The following is a 25,001-nucleotide window of genomic DNA, read 5'->3' as shown; positions in this document are numbered from 1 at the left end:
TGTAAATTCTTAAAGAAAAGCCGATTGGGTAGCACTTTTATGTAGCCTCTCTTTTTCTAATTTGTCTCCTCTCTTTCACTCTCAACATCTTGGTTTTCCTCTACTCCTTGTATTCTGTCTCCCTTCTTTCTCTGTCTTTCTTCCTGTCCATCTTAAGGCCTTTGCATGGTGGTCAGACCTGATGGTGGAGCATGCCGAGACTTTCCTTTGTCTATACTCAGCGGACATGGATGCAGCACTTGAAGTTCAGCCACCTGACAGTTGGGACAGCTTCCCCCTCTTCCAGCTGCTCAATGACTTCCTGAGGACGGACTGTAAGTGAGGAATTCTTACTGTATGAAACAGTCAGTATGGGGACTGAAGTAGCTGAACATGCCCAGGCAGGTTAGTTTAGGGGGCTTGATCCATATACAAGGGATCATAAGAGCAATAACACACAAAGCCCACATTAAAAAAACACACTATGACCACCTAGCACATACACTCTGCACCTGTGAGAAAGGAAAAAACTGGTAGTGTATTAATTATTCAAAAAGGAAAATATATTTACAAACCAGAATAAAAAGAAGTGTTCGCACACCAGGTTCAAACAACTCTAGTTCCCCACTGACACTTTATAATTACTTCTAATGGAGAATATGTCTAATAAGGTAGCCTCTCTCACGGGCAGGTCCATCTCCCAATCGGTCGAAAAGTCACTGATGGGGGCTAAACACGACAAAAACTATAGCGACAGACTGGCTGTAAGGATCCTAATTGGTAAAATAGAATGCAGTTATATCCTTGCTAACAAAATACACTGCTCAAAAAAATCTATAGAATCAAGTCAATTCAACCTTCTGGATATTGAAGTAGCAGAGGGGGTTGTTAATTGTAGCCCTCTATGGATCCTCATTTGGATAACACTAAGCCTGCTGCAAAAGGTCTTTGTGTTTGGTTTGATAGCAAACTACTACGCAATGTCACTGAGGTTGCTCAGACATATTTTTTATCTCTAAAATCTCTAAAATACATTTAATTCAATCATTTATTGATACAGAGGTGATTTTACGTGACCTCTGGTAGAGTTATTCTGTGTTTCCCTGATTTTAGAATAAAAAGCAGAGGCGAGCTTTTGCAGTTAGAGTCTCCAAGCTCTAGAAAGACTTACCTGAGGATATATCAGCAAACTCAGTAACATTTTAAATCTCTCCTTCAAACATACTTCTACCAGCGAGCCTTTAAAAAAAACTCTAATAACAGTTGTTATTAGAGTTGTCCCAATTGTTGTTATACTTGTTTATTGTTTATTGTTAGTTTTACTTGTCTTTCCCTTATATATTCCCCTCCTCCCAACCGGTCAAGGCAGATGGCCAGCTAACTTGAGTTTGGTTCTGCTGGAGGTTTCTTCCTCTATATCGTAACCTCGTGCTTGCTCAAGTAGGATTTGTTGGGTTTTCTTCTTTTCTACTCTCTATTTGCATTTTCTGTTGTCTATGCGAAGCACTCTGTAACACATAAAAGTGCTAAATGAATACATTCATTATTATTATTATTATTATTATTATTATTATTATTATTATTATTATTATTATTATTATTATTATTATTATTATTATTAATCAGTTTCAGCTGCTTTAGCAGTGATGAAAAAACAAGTGAACTAGATGGGCAACAATGAGGTGACCACAAAAACAGGAATGGTTTTACAAGTGGAGGCCATTGACATTTTCCTGTTCCCTTATTTCTATTTTTTTTTACTAGTTTTCCATTTGGCCAGGGTCAGTGTGACTCCTACTAGCATGAGGTGACACTACAGAGGTTGCACGGGTAGTCCACCTCTGCCAGAATATGTGCCATTGCCAGAAGGTTTGGTGTGTCCCCTAACACTGTCAAGAGCATGGGGGAGATTCCCGGAAACAGGCATTTGCTCTAGGAGAGCTAAACAGGGCAGTAGAAGGTCCCTAACCCACCATCTCCATTGTGCATGAGAAACAGGATTAGCACTGCCAGAGCCCTACAAAATGACCTTCAGCAGGCCACTGGTGGGGATGTCTCTGGCCTAACAATCAGAAACAGACTGCATGAGGGTGGCCTGTGGGCCCAACATTCTCTAGTGGGCCCTGTGCTTACTGCATGGCACAATGGAGCTCACTTAGCATTTGCCATAGAACACCATATTCTGATAGTATTGCTTGTGTCATGCAATAGATCCCTGTTGGCTGTGCCCACAGAGAGTGGGTTCACCCTCAGCTATGGCTGCTGAGTAGCAAGTATCACTGTAACTTAGCGAGATGTTATCTATTATGACCTGTTTAATCAGCCTCAACAGTGCCGCTTATAGGCTCTGCTAACTGTGTTCATCTTGCTACAGTGACGTAATATGTCCAAATCAGGTTATGTATTAGTATAAGTTTAATTTACTGTGTACTGCTGTTACATAACAATGGATATAATAGGTGAGAAAACAGACATAATGTTACGAGATGCATTTATTGCTAATAGGTGCTTGGCCACTCTGCAAATAGAGTTCTAGCAGGTACAGTCAGATGCATAAACAACTGAAGCACAGACATGGCTGTAATTCCATTTCAGATCTGAGACCTACAGTGACATGCAGGCTGTACAACGCTTTCATCCAGGGACAACTGGGATCAGTTCCAGCTGTATGTGTTATTCACTATAGCTGAAGGTGATCTGCCACTGTGTACAATTCTACTGAGTGGTTCATATAGTGTTTAGGGTCGACAGTGTATTGTTACCATTGCTGCGTTTCCTGCAGGAGATCGGGGTTCAGATCCCAGCTATGGCCAAGGGGTCATTAGGCACGACCTCTTTACACTTAGCCTGCGTTTGCCTTGTCCCTTGTAAGATGCTTTAGGTAAGTTTAGTTTATTCATACTGACCAAATACAATAATAACAACCAGAGCACAGACACAGCTACAGTCACTATCACCAGCGACATTCCAACCATAATCCCAGTTATAGTTTGTCTCAATCAACCTTGCTAGTGCTGTTTTATCCTCCTTTAACTGTCTCCATTTGCTGAGTTACAGTTATACAGCTGAGGGTGAACCCTCTGAGGCCACAGCCAGCAGGGGTCTACTGCATGATATAAGCTATCACAATGAATTGCTATAGACCAGAGATAACAGAAAGACTATTGCGAAAGAATGCAAAAACTATTAACTATTAAGTGGAGGGAAAGATTTAAATTCATAGAAAGGTTCGGAAGAGTTCAGTTTTTAGCAAGTTTTTGAATTGAGAGTGAGGCTGAGTGTGCAGAGGTGGGTTGGTTGCTCCACCATCATGGAACCACTGGGCTGAAAATCTTTGCTCGGGATCTTTTGAGGTGGGGTGATGGGAAGACAAACATCGTTTGCTTGCAGTGTAAAGTAGGCGGGAGGGATTCCCAGTGGATGAAGTAATTGACTGGCCCCAACTAGCCCTGACTCTCGCCTAAATCCAATAGAACACCTCTGGTACATTATGTTTTGTTCCATCCGACAACAATGTTGCACCTAAGGCTACTTGGGAGCTCAGTGATGCCCTGATCCAGATCTAGGAGTACATACCCCAGGACACCATCTGTAGTCTTATTAGGAGCATGGCTTGACATTAATCATGTATATAAGCATGTGGCTGAGATACAAACTACTGAGTTGCTGTCTTTCTATTTAGCCCAGGTTAATAATTCTTATTTACATCAAACCATCTGGCATCTTTTCATTCTAAACACATTACCCAGTCCATATTACTTTAAATGTTCAGCCTTATCTTTTCCCCATTCAGCTCTCATATAAATGCTAAATGCTTTTTTACCTAACTTTGTTCTCAAAGTAATTTTACACTGCGTCTCATTCAACAATTCGTACACAGAAATGCACAGACATGGCAGAGCTGCCATGTAGCTGTCCTGACTCACCAGGGGCAACTTGGCTTCAGTATCTTGCACAAGGACACTTCAACATGTGAGAGGAGTAGCTGGAAATCGAATCACCACCCCAAATGATGTGACAGGGCTGAGAGAACCATTCAAACCTATTTTCCAGAGTTCCAGGCGAAAGTACACAGGGAGAACATGCAAACTCCCCACAGAAAGGCACCCAGCCAACTGCTAATTCTCTGTTTTTTTAACTGCATTACTAAAATGCATTTTAATCTCAGCAGCACAAATCTTGATAGGCCTTTACAGCCTGTGAATTCATATCTCAGATCTCATGGTTAGCGGCACCAGATCTTTTTACATAAAAAGAAAACAGCATGTGATGTGAGTGAAAAATTGTATCTGCAACATTTGTCCTACATGGTTAAGTTAGTTTTAACACCAAAAGATTTTGATCAATATCTGAAATGTAGCTTCTGAGAAATAATGTCTCCTTGTCTCAAATTAATCCTTTTCTAAGCTTTGCAAGAGTCTAGACTTTTTTCTTAAACCTTTTGTCTGTAAGATGCCAACTGAAAACTGATCAAACTTTGACTTTTAAAGTTATTTGTTTTCTGATTTTGAGCTTCACAATGTTTGTAAAACATTGTAAAAAGTGACAGTAAGATCTCGGCTCAATGTCTGTGTTTAACAACTGTGAAAAATAATGTGAACTTTTGGAAATGTTCTTTGATCGCACTAAATTCTGTTGAACATTTTAGTTTTATGCACTGGCATCATGCAGAAATTAGGATGATTTATGTCAATATTTCAGTGTAAATCACCTGTCCATCTGTGTCAGTAACCAGGCCAGTCCATTCATCATCATCATCATTCAGTCATTTACCTAATCTCTAATACAAAAAACCCTGTGTCTACACGGGTGACACTGCATAAACAGTGCATTAGCCGCATTAACAAGAACAGCTGCACACATCCATGTGTTCAGGCACACCGGTGAGTGTAGGCCATGCACATTTCAGCAACATACAGGGCCCAGCACAAGACTCTGTATATTGTACTCTGTATAACAAGAAAAAAATAGGTTAAAAAAGTCTATGTTTATGTTCGTTTATATTATACAGTATGTTTATAATGTGAGCTGTAATGTGGCCCACGTAAAGGTAAAGATTAAAATGTAATGAGAAAAAAACTGAATAAAGTTTAAGGATTATTATCTGAAGGACAGATGAATTCATTCGTTTGTGTGTGTGTGTGTGTGTGTGTGTGTGTGTGTGTGTGTGTGTGTGTGTGTGTGTGTGTGTGTGTGTGTGTGTGTGTGTGTGTGTGTGAAAAGAGTCAGGACTGTGTGACTGAAGAAAATAATCAGGTCTTGATGCTGGTTGCTCCAGGGCAGTCATCTCTCTAATGAACTGCATGCACTTGCCTGCAGGAACATTGTGGAGCTGTCCATGGTCCTGTAAAGGATATACTACACTGTTCAAAGTGTAGATAATCTACAGGGTGCTAATTGTCCCTGGGGAATGCTTCCCCTTTTCAGTGTGTCAGCTGGGAGTCAAGGAGAAGGCAAAGTGTGGTCCACTCATTTAGCTGAACAGAGAGAACTGCAAATAGCTTGTTATGCTCACTTTGAGTCATCAAATTTGCCACCGTCTCATTTGCTACATGCCGTGAGTTGTTTAACAAAGGCAGTAGAAGTGCATAGCGGTGGCCATAGCTACACCAATCAGCAGTTGACAGCAGAAAGGAAATAGTACAGTGGTGTCAGTAATACAGTGAGACCTACTACAAATTCAAATTATTCTGGAATAATACACTGGAATCTTTGCAACATAGACTATTTACTTACAAATTTTTCTGTAAGTAATTTGACTGATATGAAAGATATGTTATTCAGATTTGTAATACAGTTAGACTGTATTGTGACATAGCCTCTCACATACCAGCAAAGTTCCTAATTTTTTCAACTTCAACCCTGAGTATGTAACATTATTGAGTAAGTGCTGAGTAATGGAGTTTGTGTTGCATACAAACAAAACCTTACGAAACCTTACTCTTCTTTTTTGAGATGAAGCCACTTAAAATAGCTGATGCTCCAGTTTACCTAGGTACATGCAGTTTCCTGATTGTGTAGCAGAGTTCCATCAGAGGGCCACAAAAAAAAAAAAAAAAAAAAACAGCTTTAGTGCCAATGTAAGAGCAGTTTAGACAGAAGGTCATCTGCTCTGTTGCCCCACAGCGGTGCACTTACTGTATGTAGCAGTAAATAGCCTTAGCACTAGGCAGGCGCCAAAGTCGGGTTGCCATTCGAGGAGTTAATGAGGTCTAAAGCAGTGGTAGCTGGGACACAGCGAGCCCTGTGAACACACTCCTGGACACAACACATCGAAGTGGACAGCAGCCGCTCAAGTGGCTAATTGGGAGAGTGGCAATCAGGGAACACAACAAACATTGCACCTACTGTGTATCATCGACCTTGACTCCAGTGCCAACACACACAAACACACACATGCTCAGAGGGGGAGTGAAAAACAAAGAGGGAAGGGAGAGGAAAAGCAGACACACTGCATGGAGCCGTGAGGCATCACATTAGCACACACTGGCCTCCATTTTATCTCCTGTGGTCTTTGTCAGTGTTGCCTTTTTCCCAGTTGGGAGCCGGCGGAGTCTGGGTGAAATGTGTGTGACGGGTTGGATTTAGAAATACACAGACACTCCACACCTTTTGTTCAGAGAGATTGAAAACGGGATGTGTTGTGTCATACCTGCTAATGATAGAACTTGCAAATCAACAAGCAACAAAGATGACCTAGTAATACAACCAGATCTTTACTCTATGTGGTACCTAGTGTACATAGAGTCTGCTTGCTTCTGCAACCTGATCCTACAAAACTATACAATGACATCTTTGCAGCTGGGCCTGCAAATGCCTGACACATGCCTCTTGAGTAATGAAACTCTGCCTCCCACTCTGCCTCTTGGTCATTTAGTCAGGCCACTCCAAACGAGCCAACCACTTTCCTTTCAACCTCGACCAAAACAAAAAAGCAAGAAGAACTCAGGACGGTCAGAAAGAGTTTTGCAGCAACCCTTATGTGTGCTGATGTCCAAGGTCCACAACATCCACTACAGTGTTGGAGACCATCACTTTATGTGTCACCTCTTCCGTTTCTCACCTCTACCCCTCCCTCAGACAACCTGTGCAATGGGAAGTTCCACAAACACCTGCAAGACCTGTATGCCCCTCTGGTGGTGCGATATGTGGACCTGATGGAGTCCTCCATTGCTCAGTCCATTCACAGAGGCTTTGAAAGGGAATCCTGGGAACCCGTCAAGTAAGGATGCTTACATTTACCTTCCCTTACCTTATTTGTATGTATATATATACAGTGGCAAAAAAAAACTTTGTGAACCTTTTGGAATTTCATGGTTTTCTGCATTAATTTGTCATAAAATGTGCTCTGATCTTCATATAACTCACAACAATACAAAAACACAGTCTGCTTAAAATAATAGTAAACAAACATTATATGTTTTCATGTTTTTATTGAACATAACATGTAAACATTCACAGTGAAGGGTGGAAAAAGTAAAAATCACAGTTAGGAAGAACCTACAGACATAAGGATGTGAAGATCTGGAGGACAAAAAGAGATTTATCTCTTTTTGTCCTCCAGACAGTGCCTGTCCTCCAGGCTGCAAAAAGAGATTTGCAGCTTAAACTTTCAGTTTAAGCTGCAAATCTCTTTTTCTCCTCCAGATCTTCACATCCTTATGTCTGTAGGTTCTTCCTAACTGTGCAACTAGTAACTAGTATTCACTAGTTGCTTTCAACATATATTTTCTTTGTTTATCCATTATACGGATTATTGTTGCATTGTACCCAGTTATATACACAAATGTCAAAATGTGCAGTTTGCCTCTGTGCCTCTGTTTCTTTCAGACTTTCACTAGTAAATCTATAATTGTTGATACAGTAAACTTTGTACCATGTTGGCCTATGGTGCTGACTGACCTTTTCCTCCTGTTCCTAATGTGGGGTGTGCCTTCTTTGGTGTGCAAGAGTAAGACCATCTCTTACCTGTAGCACTTTTTTATACAGAAACCACATTGTATTGGTGAGAAAGTGGCTCCTTTGCCTGTTTACACTGAACAAAAGCCACAAGCTCAATGTATCCTGCTTTTCCGAACACTACTAGAGGACTGAGTCTGGTACATATGCACATATAAGACATCACTTGTACTTAGACACAGTTGATGTGTGACAAATACAACATGAGCATAAAGGACTATGGTCTGTGATTATGCTCACAGATTTAGTTTCCTGCAGCAAAGTGTTGGCGATGAGAAGCTGCAGGACAAACTGAGACTCTGGTTCACACTACTAGATTTAAAGAATTTATATGAGTTCACAGCTGTGCTGTTGAACCCATGAGAGAAATGCCTTTTAAGCAGCGGTGAATCTCCCAGTATTGGATAACAATTACTTCTGCTACCTTCATCTCATCACTGTTGCTCAAAAAAAGCTGAATGTAACAGTTGTCATAACATACTGAACACAGTGTGTGTCAACTGTACCGGTACTTAAGTTCAAATCATGTCGTAAATGCTATTTGTTCTTCTTCTCCTCTTTCTCTTCTTGTGAAAGAGTCTACAGTTTTTTGCTTTTCACAGCTCATTTGCATCACCTTTGACAGAATCTGCCTTTTGTTTTCTGCTATTTTTTTCTGTCCACAGGACTATAACAAGCTCTCTGCCCAATGTCAACCTGCAAATGCCCAAAGTACCAAATCTAACAGTGCCAAGTGTTAACCTCCCACAAATGCCCAGCTTTTCTCCACCCAAATGGATGACATCAATTGATGATTCAGATTCAAAGTGTGTATCTAAATTGCGCAGCCTGAGACATGGACATGTGCACTTGATGTGAATTTGGCATTTAAATCATATGACCCCAAAACAGGACACATTCCAAATTACAACCCAATTACAAAAAAATGTGACACTGTGTAAAATCTACATAAACAAAGCAGAGTGCAATGATTGGTAAATATCATAAACTAACATAAATTAGAGAACATAGAAAACATTTTTCAACATCTATCTCTATCTATCTATCTCTATCTATCAATCTATCTATCTCTATTAAAGATAATGTACAAATTTAATATTATAAATATCTTTATGTTCAAGTATTCACTATTCTATTTATGCAAAATACAAAATTTCTTATACTTTATATCAGGAGCATTCGTTTTAAATTTATACTGTGCCTTTTTGTAATAGTTTTGATTATGATTTTTACATAGAGAAAAACTTCAGTTTATGGAGCCAATATTATGGACTAAGCTAACTTTATACAGCACTTTCTAACACAACAACATACACAAAAAGGGGAGGTGCAAAATCCCAAAAAGGGAATACACAATTATTATTTGGGAAATGTTAATATAATAAAATAAAATAATAAATAATAATACATTTACATTTTAACAGGCTTTTCATAATCTGCAAAGTCTTTTTGAGATTGGAAGACTGTTGATCAACCACAGCGCCCACAGTCATTTTCACAGCATTCGTGAAATCATACACCATTTTCATCTAGTATAAGCAATTAATATTATTTATTTATTTGAACAATGTGTAATAGCCTCCGATTTTAGTCAGGGTTTTCTATTAATATGTATGTGATCATGTGAGTGTTATCATTAAAGGCTCTCTGCATATCTCAATATACACCTGACACATCACACTTTAAGAACTTAAGCGAAACGTTGTCTGCACCAACAACGGGGATCAAAGGTGTAAAAGCTCCTTGTTCGCTGCAGCATCCTGCAGAGTGTGACGCTGTCACCACACCACATCATTCCTATTCCCTTATCTGGGTTTTGGATACACATTCAAAAATACCAGCTCTGAAGTTATCATTGTAAAAATAATAATGAGAAGGGTATTTTTACCTTCTATGTATCTTTACAAACTAATTCACTTACCAAAGATGCCCACCACGCCTATCAGATGTGTTTGCCTAGTGTAATAAATTCTAGACTGGGTATCCAGGTGTAACATGTAGAGGGCATGAATTAATATCAGAACAAACATAAAATGCAGATGTGCTTATCTGTTGTCAGTTTGGGGTTTCATACAGGTTCTAAGCCACGTTCATACCAACATCATGGCATGGTCCATGTGGAAGGATGGTAGAGGCAGTGATTTGAAAATGGAATCCTAACATTTTCACTCACACATACAGTATATCTTTACATGGACTGGAAAGATGCAAAAACATAACAAGGAGGCAGACTACAGACTAAAGAATTTACATCTATCTATCTATCTATCTATCTGTAATTCCATACCACTTTCTGTACCAGGTACAGAAAGCTCCATGCTTTCTCTATTGTAGTTGTGAATGTTCATCACTTACTTGATCAGGTCATTTATAGCCATCTACAAAAATATTTCCTCCTTTACTATGGTACTTCTTCAAAAAACAGAGACATGACCTCAGTGGTGGCTACTTATTGTCCTTGTTATGAACTTGCATCTTTCATATGTTTCCTTTGCAAAGCCTTTCCTCCTGTTCCTAATGTTGTCCTGTCTTGGCTCTGGCTCCATTCTCCCACTTTCCTCTAAAGATGTAGATGGTTAAGGAGAGGCCCTTTGTGTGTGAATTATTCCCTGCACTCCTGGTCCTAGCAGTCACCCAAACATGTAACCAATTTTCCCAGTGGGTTCCCACACATAGTGGAAAATCTGATGTTGTTGTCTTGAGAAATAGACACAAAGTGTCAATAATTTTCACAGAAATAGGACTGTTTTTACCAATATGCGGCTTAGATTTGAAAATATATCTTTTTTGTGATGTATTCTTCTATACTCCTTCCGTTTTGCTTTGTGTTGGGTTGTGTTTCATCTTTAGTCACAGGGTAGCATATATAAAAATTTGATCATGGCTCATACCTGCAGACTATGCTGAGGTACACACTATCTACATACTGTGCATGATGAACAAAGGTTCATTTGAGCAGAGTATTAGTAAAACATGATGTTTCAAAAATGAGATATGAGTTTATTATATTAATTAAATTTCTGGAATGTGAAATAATACATGGGATAATATGCTATTTAATCTACACCAAGACCAGAGTAGTTCAACACCTTTTTTTAAAGTGGTTGTCTTCAAATTGCTAAATTCTAACCTGCAGTAATGGCTCTGGAACATCGGAGGATCTTTTCTGGAAGCTGGATGCTCTGCAGACCTTCATCAAAGATCTCCACTGGCCCGAGGAGGAGTTTGGCAAACACCTGGAGACGCGGCTGAAGCTGATGTCCAGTGACATGATCGAGTCCTGTATAAAACGGTAAGACGATGTTGAAATGTATTGTAGCAACAGGAGTATTTCTATACTGTATGTTATAAATGTTAAATTACTTTTTTGTACACTGGGTTTCAAAGCATCAACAGTGAACTGGAAAGAAAGGCAGGATGCACCCAGCAGGAAAATAAGGTTAACAATAATGTAAAAATATGTTGTTTTAAGGAAATAATAAATGCAAATACTGGAGAAGTATTGATCAAATGTGTGGTATGTTTTTCATTGCTGACTAATAAATCAAATCACTTTCTGGATATTTTATAGTGTATTCTGAACCAACATTTTTGCCTGATTATGATGTTTTTGGCTGCCTGTCTTCAATAGCAGCTCTCCTGGATGGTGGCTGCACTAAAAAAGCACATTTTTATATGTGTCCTAATGTCTTAAAATCACCTATGTTCATCAGTACTTGATCAAGACCTTTAATGACTGATCCCTAACAAGAAACTGGAGAAACTTAATTGTCCTTAATGTTAACCCTTAGTGTCAATATCACCAAACCACGATGAAGTGGAAGAGCTTGAGTTATAGTAACCTGATCAAATGTTTTGGAGGATAATGCAATACTTGTGAACTGAGGCGTCATATAAGGCATAACACAATACATTTAGTTTAGAGAGCGTAGCCCTTATCTATTTAATCCTATTTAAATTTAATTTGGTTTGACAGATTATGGTTTCAGTGTTTGATTCCTTTAAAGGTTGTTTATAGCTTTGGGTGCTGAGACAGTTTTTAAAAGCAAAGAAAAATGAACATGTTGTATGTTAATTTCACGGCGCTGCTGGGAGTCTAGAAGTTGTTCCCTGTATGTTGTTTAAATCCAGGCTATGGTCTTATGCATTCCTTTTTCTTGTCTGAAGGACAAGGGCTGCGTTTGAGGCTAAGCTTCAGAAGAGCAGCCGTGGCACAGACTTCCGTGTGCCCCAATCTATCTGTACCATGTTCAACGTCATGGTGGATGCCAAGGCTCAGTCAGCCAAGTTGTGTGCCATGGACCTGGGACAGGAGGTAGGAGACATGGGAAATGTTATATTTACTTCATCTCAAATGTAAATGTAACCCATTGTCTTAAAATTGATGATTGAAATAATTTAAGGTCACTCAGTTTTGGTGAAGTGAAGTAAAAGAAAATTAATTGGTTGTCTTTCAGTTTGAATGGCATTAGTAGGGGTGAAAGTGTTACTTTTTGTTCTGTTATTCAAATTCATTTTCTTTATTTTTTATGTATTTATTTATTTATTTGTATTTTTTTTTTTTTTTTTTTGCCGTCTTCACATAATTTTACATGTGCCATGTCACCTCTTTCTTTCTCCTTTTCGGCTGCTTTTTTCCCCTCTTCTCTGTCTTGTGAAAGTTTGTTAGAGACTGGGTAAGTGTGGCTACGAATTCAATTGAAATCTCACCCTCCAATTCCCAAATGTATAATTAGTCATCAGTTTCCCTATCCGTCTTCCTCCACTTGAATTGTTTGGATTTTATTAGCATATGTGTAGATAGTATTGAATATACATGGGGTAGAAGTGAGAGATCTCATATTTTGCAGAATCCAAAGACTGATACCAATTACTGACAATGAATTAATTATTGCAAAGTCCTTTGCTGTTCTGTTGGTAATACAAGGCTAAACAAAAGAATTCCTCCCAGTGACACTGAGTGCCTCTGAGTTTCCATGACAGCAATTCTTGGGGCTGATAATTCCTCACTGGGCACTGATTTATAAAATATCCTCAGGGTCTTGAAAACAGCTATAAAGCCCTTAATTATTAGCAAGTAACTAAACACACAAAGAAAATTAACAATGAAAAGACTGAATAAATTAATCATGTACATTATGTAAAGTTTTGAAGATAATCTTTAGACAAAATTTTTATCACTTTAAGCCCTGTCATGTGTTACTGAAAATGTATTTAAGCAGGTCTTCCCTGAAACATGAATGAATTGGGGTATGTCCCTTCTTTATCACAAGCTACCTTTGTGTTATTTTTAGTTTTGCTTGTCAACACCCTGTCACAGTGATTTTATCATAGGATTATGAAAAAATGTTTGTTTGTTAGTTTGTTTGTTTTTGTTGATTTCGTTTTTTGTTTTTTTTTTGGTTTATGAATCAATGAGCAATTGTCATAGGACTGCATATCATGTTTTGTTCCACTGTCACAAGTTTTTATAAATCATCAATGCCTCCAGATGACACAAACAGTCACAGGTCTACTGTATCTGTAGCCTAAAACGCAAACTAAAACATATATCCTTGCATTAATTTGCACATACATGAACACACACGCCATGTCAGGAATAAGTGTATGTACAAAGTACAGGGTACTGAATTTATCAATAAACTGTGCCCTGGTGGGGTTTTCCCCAACAAAATATCTGATCTTCCAGTAAAACATCCAGTTTTGTGAAATTAAGTGTTACTAAGCTTTATATAAGATTGACACGATACCATCTTTATTATACCTTAACTTTAAACACAACCACAATATTTCTCTGAACTTAATCAAAGGGTTTTTCTTGCCTAAATCTAAGCACACATAGGACTCTAGAGGCCACTACCAGCACTGCACACTGTACACCCTCCACCTCCTTCCAATTCACTGGCTTTTATTAAATTTAGCATTTCATTCCTCAGTGTTTCCTTGAATGTGTGGTTACATGATGGTGAAGTTACTATATGAAGAGTGAGATGTTTTTTTCTTCCTCTGCAGAGACAATATCATTCCCAAATAGACAATCTAATTGAGGAGACTGTGAAGGAGATGACAACTCTGCTTGTAGCCAAGGTACAAATTTGTACAAGATGTTTATGTGCCCCCATCTTTCCTCAGTCACAGGCCCCAGGGGCCACAAATAGATGTAAAATGACCAAAACAACCCATCAACTAATTCACTTGACACTACCTACTTTAGTCAGATTTTTACTGTACTACATTCCATGTAAAATTGTTTTACTCTCAGTTACACTACGTTTCTGATAGAGTTGAAGTTATGCTGACTTGGCAAATTCAACTTTTTTAAGCTTACTTGGAGAATCGCATTACATACATAACTATTGGATAAAAATGTTGATTCTCCAAAATACAAACTTCTCAGGAATGCTAAAACTCTAAAAGCAGCCTTTTTCAGATAGGAGATTCAGTGCAATGCAGTCATTGCCTAATGAGAAAATTCTCCAGTATCTATATCCCTGTGACACCCATTAGGTAAAGGAGCCAGTAATCATTCATCTGCTCTGAGAGGATGAAAATCACACAAACACACTGATATAACACTTGTCACTAATTAAAATGTCAGATTTTTACTATTAGTACTTCTACTGTGAAGTACCATGTGCTACAACATGCTTACTTTTACCAAATGCTTATAACAGACTGTCTTTCATTTCTCCTCTACTTTTTTACAGTTTGTGGTCATTCTAGAGAGTGTGTTAGCCAAGCTCTCCAGATATGATGAGGGAACACTCTTCTCCTCCTTCTTATCTTTCACAGTAAGTAGCACACACTGTAAGGATTCAAATTTTACTCAGCTTTCCAAAAAAAAATGTTTATTCACGATTTAGCAAGGTGCTCAGTTACTTTTTCACATAGAGCCAGGCAGGATTTAGATTTAGTTTCTAATTTATCAAGATTCAAGATTTAAAAAAAAAAATTATTAATCCCAGACGGAAATGTTTTGCCTTATTACAGCCGTTCCCAACACAAACAGAAAGAAAGGAAACCACAACCAGAAAAGATCCACACCAAACAAATACACAATAACATCAATACAGAGAATATGTAAAATGAATGAAAAATAGGTCAATATTTATAGTCCAGGGTGGAATAACAGCAATTATATTTTTTCCATGTTATTGTCCTGTGTTAAATGTATTACACTTTATTACACCTTTTTCTAGTCCTAGGTCCTTAACACCAAATAGCTTAACAACTCAGCTGGTTTCCTGCTACAAAAGCCACGTTATTGAATTTGGGAGTGCAATTTTGCAGTTGAAATCACAAGTCACTGTTGCCACTTCAGCAGGCACTAAACTACAGGCTTTACAGTTTCACCACAGCAGTTTTTGTTCTGAAAAGTGGAGCCACAGCTCGTGTCTGGACAATTTTTTCACCCACTTCTCTCTCTTTTCAAGATGAAAGCTGCCTCCAAGTATGTGGATGTACCTGTAAGTGAGACTTATATTTTATGTTTTCTTTGTTTTAAGTATTTATACTATGGAGCAAATATCTATTTGTGTCTTAATAACCTTTTTAATCAACCCTCTTTTTTTTTTTCCAAGTCATTTGCTTTGTCAAAAACAAACCCCATATCCGAAGAAGTCAGATTTTTTCTAAAATGCAGTAATAACTAATATTTGTGATTTATTTATTCACATAAACATTTATTCATCTGAAAATAACACATAGTAGTATTTTAATAGTTTTCATTGAACATCTTTAGAGTTTGATCCTGCAATGCACTCAAAATAAAAAAAGAAAAAGGTTTGGACACATCATATTTACCACTGTGTTACCATTTTTTGCTTTTAATGACTCTTTTTTATTGTTTGGGAACTGACATGACACTGACATGCATGTTGCATGTAGAATATTTGCCTATTCTTGCTGGATACAAAAATTTTCTTTGTGACAGCCTATATGTCAGTAAAAGCCTAGTATACACCTGATACCATCACACATATGCAAGTCATCCAGGACACGAAACGTGGACGACTGAAGACAATTGTGATGTCTTTCATCTCACATGAAGGGTTTTAGTACAGAATTGATGTATGGCTTCCTCCTTGTGTAACAGAGTTGCAGGTTGCATTTCTGGTTTCATAAAAACTCCCCAATATGGCAATGTTCATCTTTGTAGTATGGCGGTTTCTCATTCAGTGCTGCCTGAGGGCTTAGAAATCACACACAATTAACAGTGATTAATTGGTGTGTGTGAGTTCCCTGAAGTCTCTGAATCTTTTCACAACATGGAGAAACATCTAAACTCTTTGCTACCTTGTGCTGGGAAATATTCTTTTTGAACTAACTGACAATTCTGCCACAAAGTTTTGTGTGGATGAGCCTTGGTGGATGTTCCTTTCATTACCCAGTCACGATATCCTCATCTGTTACCAGTTAAAAAGCAAATTTAGGAATCATGAATATTGGGCCTTATTCATAAATATTTTTTTAGTTGTTTTTTTTTTATTAGATTTGTTTAAGATAATTAATGAATTCCAGAATTTAAAAGTCCCACCTTTCTGTTAATGGTGTCTGTAAAACAATGATTTGATGGTTTGGCACACAGTGCACAAAGAAGTTCATGTATTTTATCTGTTAAAATTGATTTCCAGTGAGTAGGAATTAACTATGAATCTAATTGTGACAATGATACTGAACTCTCAAAGACTGCCAAACCTACCTGGAGGTGGCCTGGTCTACACTCTATACTCCTGGTCTACCGTCCACAAACATTAAGGCATTTATTTCCCTGGTGATGCATATTGTGCTTGTTTGTGTGTGTCTTGTACATGTAAAAATATTTGGCCATGCTTTCACATGTAGAACCACAGTTCAGATGGTCCTGCTTGCCGCATTTCCGCATTTAATCTCCCTGTGTTTACTTCCCTGAAATGTCCATTCATATGCATGGGGCCAGATACCGACATCTCTGTAACTGAATGCATTGTGAGGCCATGTTGTACAACACATGTCCATTCTGCTGTCAGGATGGTGTGCGTGCAAGTGTGTGTGCATCAGATTTGTATTAGCTGCCAACACTTCAGCCATATTAACATGGCACATTTCAAATTAATGCCTTGTCAGGAAATGTGACATAGCACTGTGTAGGCTGGCAGAGGTCGCAGTTTCTAGCCCAGCATGATAATTGTGTGCTTAATGTACAAAATTAGAGTTTCACTGGAAAAAAGACATTCATTTACACATTTGTAAGCATCATTGTCAATGTGTTAACTAACTTTAGTACCAATTGTAGTTTTCTGGTGCAAGTTAGAATCAGAGTAAGTTAGAAAAAAGAGAGAAACTAAGACTAAAAGGTTAAGAGCGTATTATCTTAAAACGGTAGGATGTGTTAATGTAAGAAAGAAGACCAAGGTGCTGTGAGGACAAATGCAGTGTCATCACTGAATATTTTAAATGTCAGCAAGCTTTCTAACAATCTGCTCACCCCGTCAAACCCAACCGAGTGTCTCCAGTGCCCCTGTTCATTTTGCACATGCCCAGCCTGAGAGGGTCGATTCCCAGCCAAGCTTGACTCAAAGAGAGCTGACTGAAAAACATGACTGCCCCGAAGCCCCAACTCTACATCCTTGCAAATGAAACACCTCTTTAGAAATGCAAATGTTCCTTTTCTCCAAATGATAGCTGAGGATGTTAGAAATCTATGTCAGTTTAAAAAAGATATATATAATTAATTTCCTTTAAAATTTGATTAAAGACATTTGCCATTTACAAATACTCTTAAAAGATGAAAGAACTAATGGCATGATGATGGTGGTAGGAAAAGTGAAAAGATCGATTAAATTCAATTTCAGTTCAATTCAGTTCAACCTCAGAACAATTCTTATATGTTATGAAAATGAGCAGCATTTTGTTCATTGTGTCTGACATCCATATCAATTAAAGCATGTAATGGTAGCCTCTAAGAGATACTAACAGCTTTGGAACTTTAGTCTTGTTATATACTGTGCATGGCACTGACATCTGATTTCTAATAACAAAACTTTAAAACTATATGCTGAACCTTTTAATTCAATTCAATTCAATTCATATAACAAATAACAACAGAAGTCATCTCAAGGCAATTTACAATGTAAGACCTTACAAAATATAATTGTATAAAAAATATATAGAAAACCTAACAATCCAATGTAAGCAAGCATTAGGCAACAGCGGAGTAGAAATAGTCCCTTTAGAGGGAGAAACCTCCAGCAGAACCAGGTTCAGGGTTAGGGTTAGTGGCTATCTGCCTCGACTAGTTGGGGTGAGTGGAAAGAGCAAAAAGAAAAGAAAAGCAGGTGACAAAAAACAACGACAAGCAGCAAAAACACTGGGCAGGTCAACTGGACTCTGGAGATATACAGCTCCAAGGATACCTGCCGAAATGTTTAGAGAGAGAGAGACAGAGAGGAGGAAGCACAGCTACGGGAGAAAAGAAGACACAAAGTTAATGACGTGATGGTACCATTCAATAGGTAGTGGAGAGGAGAGGATCTCAGTGTATCAGTAGAGGCCCCCCAGCAGACTAACCTACCAAAACTAAGAGATGGTTCAGAGTCCAGAGCCATCTCTAACTATAAACTTTATAAAAAAGGTAAGTTTTAAGTCTGGTCCTACATGTAGAGAGGGTGTCTGCCTCCCAAACCTGAACTGGGAGCTGGTTTTACAGGAGAGGAGCTTGATAGCTAAAGGCTCTGCCTCCCATTCTACATTTGGAAACTCTGGGAGCCACAAGTAAATGTGCACTCTGAGAATGGAGGATTCTACTGGGAAAATATGGAACTATGAGGTCTTTAAGCTAAGATGGAGCCTGATTATTAAATGTTTTATATGTGAGAAGAAGGATTTTAAATGAACTATTCTGAATTGTATAGGAAGCCAATGGAGAGAAGCTAACATAGAAAAAATATCTCTTTTGATAATTCCAGAACTCTGGCTTTAGCATTTTGGATTAACTGGAGGCTTTTTGAGCATTAATTGTAACATCCTATCAATAGTGAATTACAATACTCCAGTCTGGAAGTAACAAATGCATGGACTAGTTTTTCAGCATCACTTTGGGACAGGATGCTCATAATTTTAGCAATATTCCTTAGGTGGAAAAGTTCTATGGCAGAGGCAGTTCTAGATATATATAACTTTGTGATTTCTCACAGTGTTAAGTCATCTGTTAGTGCTAAGTCATCTAGGGTAGAAATGTGATTAGACATAGTGTCTCTGAGATTTTTAGGACCAAACAATAGAAGGAAATTGGAGGACATCCAGGCCTTTATGTCATGCTTGAAGTCTGATTAATTGATTAGTTATTCTGGTTTCATAGATAAATATAGCTGGGTATCATCTGCATAGCAATGGAAATTAAAAAAAAAAAAAAAATCTTAATAATATTGCCTAAGGGGGACATATATACTGTGGAATAAAAAGAATAGGTCCAAGCATAGAACCCTGTGGAACTCCGTAACTAACTTTTGTGTGCATGGAAGACTCATCATTAACATGCAAAAACTAGATCTAAATCTATCTGATATATATGATAAAATTATGATTAAACCAGCTTGGTGCTGTTCCTTTAACCTCAATGACATGTTCTACTCTGTATAATAAAATGTTTTGATCTCTAGTGTCGAATGCAGTACTAAGATCTAACAAGTGAGTATAGAGTGATGTACTCTGTGCAGGTCAAAGGTCACACAATTGCTTTAAAACTACCTTTTCAAGAATTTTCTGAATAAAGGACAGATTGGATCCATGGGCCATAATTTACTAAATGTTACTCCAGAGTAGGCTTTTTGAGTAGAGGTTTCACTACAGCAAACTTAAAAGCCTGTGGCACATAGCCTGTTTGTAAAGATAGATTGATCTGATCTAATATGGATGGGCTAATCAAAGGTAAGACATCTTTGAGCAGTATTGTTCGGGATGGGGTCTAAGAGACATGTTGATGGTTTAGATGAATTAATTACTGAAATTAAGGCTGCAGTATTATCAACTTGTACTGGAGTAAAGTTACCATGACTGCCCTCCTCAGTTTTTCATTGCTGTTTAAAATGACATGAATTACTTAACATCCAGTAAAGTATACTTTGGAAAAACATTCTGTACAAGCTAATTCCAGCTCTTATCTTGAATCTATATGGTTTTAACATTGAGTGAAATCTTCAAGTGCACTGACGGAACTGTTAATAATTACCCCCTTTGTGTCAGTATTTAGTAGATGCACTTTTGACTGCAATCACAGCATGTAGTCTGTGTGGATAGGTTTCAAATAGGCTTGCACATCTGGACACTGGAATTATATGCCATTCTTTGTTGTAAAACTGCTCAAGCTGTGTCAGGTTGCATTGGGATCAGGTGTGAACAGCAAATTCTCTATTCAATAGAGATATTTGACTTAGCCACTCCAGAACATTCACCTTGTTGTTGGTAAACCACTTCTCTTCTCTTTTGCTGTATGCTTCAGGTCATTGTTATGATGGAAAACAAATCACTCCCCAAATCGTAGTTGTCTTGCCGACTGAATAAGGTTGTCTTCCAGGATTGTCCTATATTTTGCCGCATTCATCTTACCCTTTATCTTAACAAGCCGTCTCATCAGATCAAAAAACCTTCTTCCACTTAACCATGGGGTCTTTCATATGCATATAGGGAAACTCAAGTCGTGATTTAACATGAGTTGTCTTCCACAGTGGCTTTCCCCTTGCCACTCTCACATAAAGCTTTAACTGGTGAAGAACACAGGCAACAGTTATATATACAGTCTGTCCTGTCTCAGTTAATGACGCTTGTATTGGTGTGTTAGTGACCTCTCTAACTAGTCTTCTTCTTGCATGGTCACTCAGTTTGTGTGGATGACCTGTTCTAGGCAGATTTAGACATGCTATTTTCCTTCCATTTCTTGATGATTGATTTCACTCAACTTCGCTGTTCAGTGCTTTGAAGATTCTTTTTATATCCATCCCCTGACTTCATTGCTTCTCAATGACCTGTTCTCTGAGTTGCTGGGAGTGTTCTTTTGTCTTCATGGTGTACTGGTAGCTAGAAATACTGATTAACCAGTTATTAGACTTTCCATATACACAAGTGTCTTTTTACTGCAATCATTTTAAAGAGGGTGAATATTACACTTTTTCAAAAATTTCACCTTACATATTTTTATTTAACTACCATTTCTTTGTATAAGTCTGTTTTCACTTTTAATTTTTTTGACTTTGTTTTCACCAACTTTTGTTGACAATGATTGATTTATAATGTCAATAAAAGGATGAAACATCCAAATGGGTGAATACCTTTTATAACCATGTAGCTAAAATGAATAAAACATTTGTAACTCTGAAGATGTTCGATTACAATCAAACTTTAGTTCATTGTGTATTAACAGTTTCATGTATGTAGCAAACATCATTTTATTGGCACTAGATTAAATCATATTTTTACATTTCATCAGTTGGCTGAGCTGCTACTTCTCTTTCTCTGTCCCTTGCAGAAGCCAGGGATGGATGTGGCTGACGGTTATGTAACCTTTGTTCGTCATTCCCAGGACATGCTGCGGGAGAAGGTGAATGAGGAGGTGTACATAGAGAGATTATTTGATGTAAGTAATATAATATATGATTTAAAGTAAAACTAAACAAAAATAAGCCACAAAGGCTATGTAACATAATTTTTAATACAAAATATGTTAGATTTTGTCCTAGAGTTTTTTCCTTCACTGTCTATGTTGTTTTTGTAACTAAGGTTTAGATTGCCAGCGTTAGCATTTTTTGGCTTCATGGAAGTTGCATCACAGTTGTAAAATTTAAAAAAAGTTGCCAAAAAAGGCATTGTTTGTTTTTTTGCTAGTTGATACCAACCTTATTGGTTGGTTATAGTGGATCTGAAAGGGAGGCTGGTAGATTCTGAACCTACCAATGCCAGTAATACATTACTGCTGTAACTCATGTCTGTCATTCTACAATCATCTCATTCATGCCTTTTTGGGTGTTTACGACTCACTTTGTGAAGCTGACTGTACTGACACACAAGTGTCCATCTCCACAGCTGATGCTATTATCAACGCAAACTGTAATCAACTTACAAAACAGCCATGACAATTTGTCTCTATTACAGGATATGAGATCAAGTGCAACCAAAGAATTTTGTAAATCTCTAAGCCCCTCAGTGGAGACCCCTTTCAGGTCAAGCTGGAAAATTTCTTCTCAAAATATGCTAAAACAATCCCCACAGCTCGATGAGTGGCATTCTGAGCCACAGCTCAGTGTGGATCCATCTCTGCTTCTCTTTTCAGTCCAGCTCTTGTATTTGTGTGCAACTGTTCTCTCTGCTTCTTGCCACCTGCACCTTTGTCGCATAGTGTTTGTGGACAGTGTGTGCTGATCTTGAGGACAGATTATCCTCAGAGGCACTCCCTCTGTCTAAGTAAGCAAACAATAGTTAATAAACTGACAAAAGAGGCACAAAAGATCACTTTGTAAGATGGCTTAGCTCCATGTTTACAGGCAGTCACCCACAACATTTTCTTTTTTGAGCTTTTTTAGAGCGACAGGAGGAAATGTGAGAAACTCTTAAATCAGTATCTTATATTTAACTAATCTTAAATATAGATTATTTTTTGTAGAGGTTGGACATAGGAGGTGTGCACAAGAAGGCCACATTGTGCCTTGCCTCATTGATATATTGGTATATTGGCTCTGGTTAGGTTTGCAGCTGGTTGGCAGCTGGTCAGACAGAATTGAGCAACAGCACACAAACATGTAATCAGATCTGTAATCCACAACAACTCCTGCTATCACTATGTCAGTGTTTTGTTTAAGTCCAGTGTTTCCTGCAGTTTGTAGATTGTCGTCTATTAATTAAATTGATCACAAGGGAGGAGGTTTCACGATCTGCCTGGATAAACCCCTGAATAAATTTCTGTTGGATACCCTATTATGTAGAAAGAATACTGTCTTTACAGTAATCTGGAACCAAAGATTACTGGGCTTAATCTTTGATCTCTACAAACATGTTTTCTCCTAACCAGAGGCCCAAATTAATTTCTTTCTAAACTGGAAAGCTCTTGAAATATGCACTTATCTCTTTTGGAATTTGTTCATCCAAGACCCAGACAGAAGTCTTTCTTTCAGATAATCCAAAACATTTCACAGTTACTGTGCTGTTTTTTTCTTGATCTATTCTTATGTTCTGTCATTCTATTGAATCTTACTTTTCAATCTATTTCAGTACATGTAATAAGGTACTTGCTAACTCGAATGCCTATATCTGGGACAGGTGGTTTGGATAAAGTCAATCCATTTTGTTACTGTTATCAGTTATTATTATCATTATTATTATTATTACTATTATTATTATCCTCCCCTCATAAACATAGGCAGCCTCTAGTAGCCACATTACTGTAATTGTGAGAAGTACTTTACATTTTTCCCACTTCAAATACTTACCAAAGTTGAGCTGTCCTGTAACATTTCAGGTGATCTCACCTTCAGTTTGACCTCCAGATAGTGTTTTAGTAGCTATTAATATGTATAAGCAGTTGGCTTCTTTACAACTTGCCTGGTCACAGACTACAGGCCAGTGTTGATAGCGACTGATTAGCTCTGTGAGTCAATATGAGCAATATCAACAAACATGGTGGTTCAAACTACAAAAAATAAACATCATCCAGATTGTGTAATATTAGACAACTGATGTGCTATTACCTCTTCATCTTGACTGTTTGTACATGTTCATGGTCTCTGCAGACTGAACAGTCTAGACGGGTATACAGTTGAATGTATCTGTCCGTGCCATTGTGTTGAATGGAGGCCTTGAGGTCTAATCTGTCTCCTCTCCTCTTCCTCTGTGTTCTCCCTGACAGAGGGTGACAGAGAGGTGTCCGGTGGTGGATGTTTGCTCTTTGTTGCTGCATCTTGACCCATTGCTTTGTCATGTATCCTCTTTTCCTACACAAAGGCATTTCTGCTGGGATTTGTCACACCCTGACTTCTCTTTGTTGTCATTCTGTATCATTTCTCCCTCTGGTGTTGCTGAGGTCGATGAAGGTGTCTCTGGCTGCTCTCTGCAGCTCTGTTGTGCTTTTCTTGTCAGTCTACTCTTTTCAATCTATGTCTCATCTTTTTCTATCTGTTAAAGTTGGTCATAGAAAAGATGGAGCAGTTGTGCATGACTCTAAATTCTGATTTTTATCATTTATCCAAAACCATTGTAGTTGCATCCCTTTAGTACTGCAGTTTGTCATCTCCAGTTTATAAAACAACATAATGCATAAAAGATACGGTACACAGTGAGTTTCACAGCTGAGAGGCACTGACCACTAAGGCCCAGTTGTTTAGTGACAAGTACACATTTTAGAACCCTAAGAATAGCTCTATCAAAGGACAGAATTGGCAAATCACCGATTGCGGTTTCAAAAGTATTACATTTTTAAATTGATTCTAAAATTAACAACTAATCTGTAAAGGTAAGCAGGAGCAGTGAGGGAATTATGGGTCTGAATTATTGGGCTACAATGGAAATTTAGAGCCTTTGTAACCATTGTGCAAGGTCACAATTTCTGTTCACACAGATAATAAACTGGTTAATGATTGTAAATCACAATTCCTAATTCTGGTCACAGTCCAAAAAAATAACTAGTTATTGTTCATTTCTCAGACACCCCTAAAAAATCTAAAAGTCACCTTCTGTGGTTGATACAGACCATTTGGCTTTAGAGCTTCCAAAATGCTTCTGACCTGCATTCTGTGTACCTCACACAAACATCAAGGGAACCAAAGACTGTCCATTACCATTATACATTTCTCAGAAATGTGACAACTCATGGAACTATGGTGGCCAAATACATTCCATTTGGAGAGGGTTAGAAAAGACCTACGCTCAATCAGATCTATCTGTTGTAGGTGTGGAAATATTCAAATAAAATGTAAAAATAAACTGCCATCAAAAGCAGATGTATTTTTGTTCTTTTATCAAGTTGTTGAATGTAGGTTATCAATAATCAGTTTACAATGAGTAAAGACATAAATAAAAACATAAACTGTAGATATGTTACA

General features: G+C 37.9%; 1 protein-coding gene across 3 annotated transcripts in view; it reads left to right on the top strand.

The window, feature by feature from the left end:
* The window catches only part of cadpsa (Ca2+-dependent activator protein for secretion a), a 174,366-nt gene that overhangs the window by 129,113 nt on the left and 20,252 nt on the right, over positions 1-25,001 (top strand). For all 3 annotated transcript variants that reach the window (XM_026344705.1, XM_026344706.1, XM_026344704.1), the window contains 8 exons: positions 158-314; positions 7,060-7,201; positions 11,075-11,230; positions 12,106-12,253; positions 13,951-14,025; positions 14,646-14,729; positions 15,372-15,404; positions 21,440-21,547. In XM_026344705.1, the coding sequence (XP_026200490.1) occupies positions 158-314; positions 7,060-7,201; positions 11,075-11,230; positions 12,106-12,253; positions 13,951-14,025; positions 14,646-14,729; positions 15,372-15,404; positions 21,440-21,547 (903 nt within the window). The remainder of the gene's footprint in view (positions 1-157; positions 315-7,059; positions 7,202-11,074; positions 11,231-12,105; positions 12,254-13,950; positions 14,026-14,645; positions 14,730-15,371; positions 15,405-21,439; positions 21,548-25,001) is intronic.

This window comes from Anabas testudineus, chromosome 5 (assembly GCF_900324465.2).
Source record: "Anabas testudineus chromosome 5, fAnaTes1.2, whole genome shotgun sequence".
Taxonomy (NCBI): Eukaryota; Metazoa; Chordata; class Actinopteri; order Anabantiformes; family Anabantidae; genus Anabas; species Anabas testudineus.
This window is presented reverse-complemented; position numbering and strand designations above follow the sequence as displayed.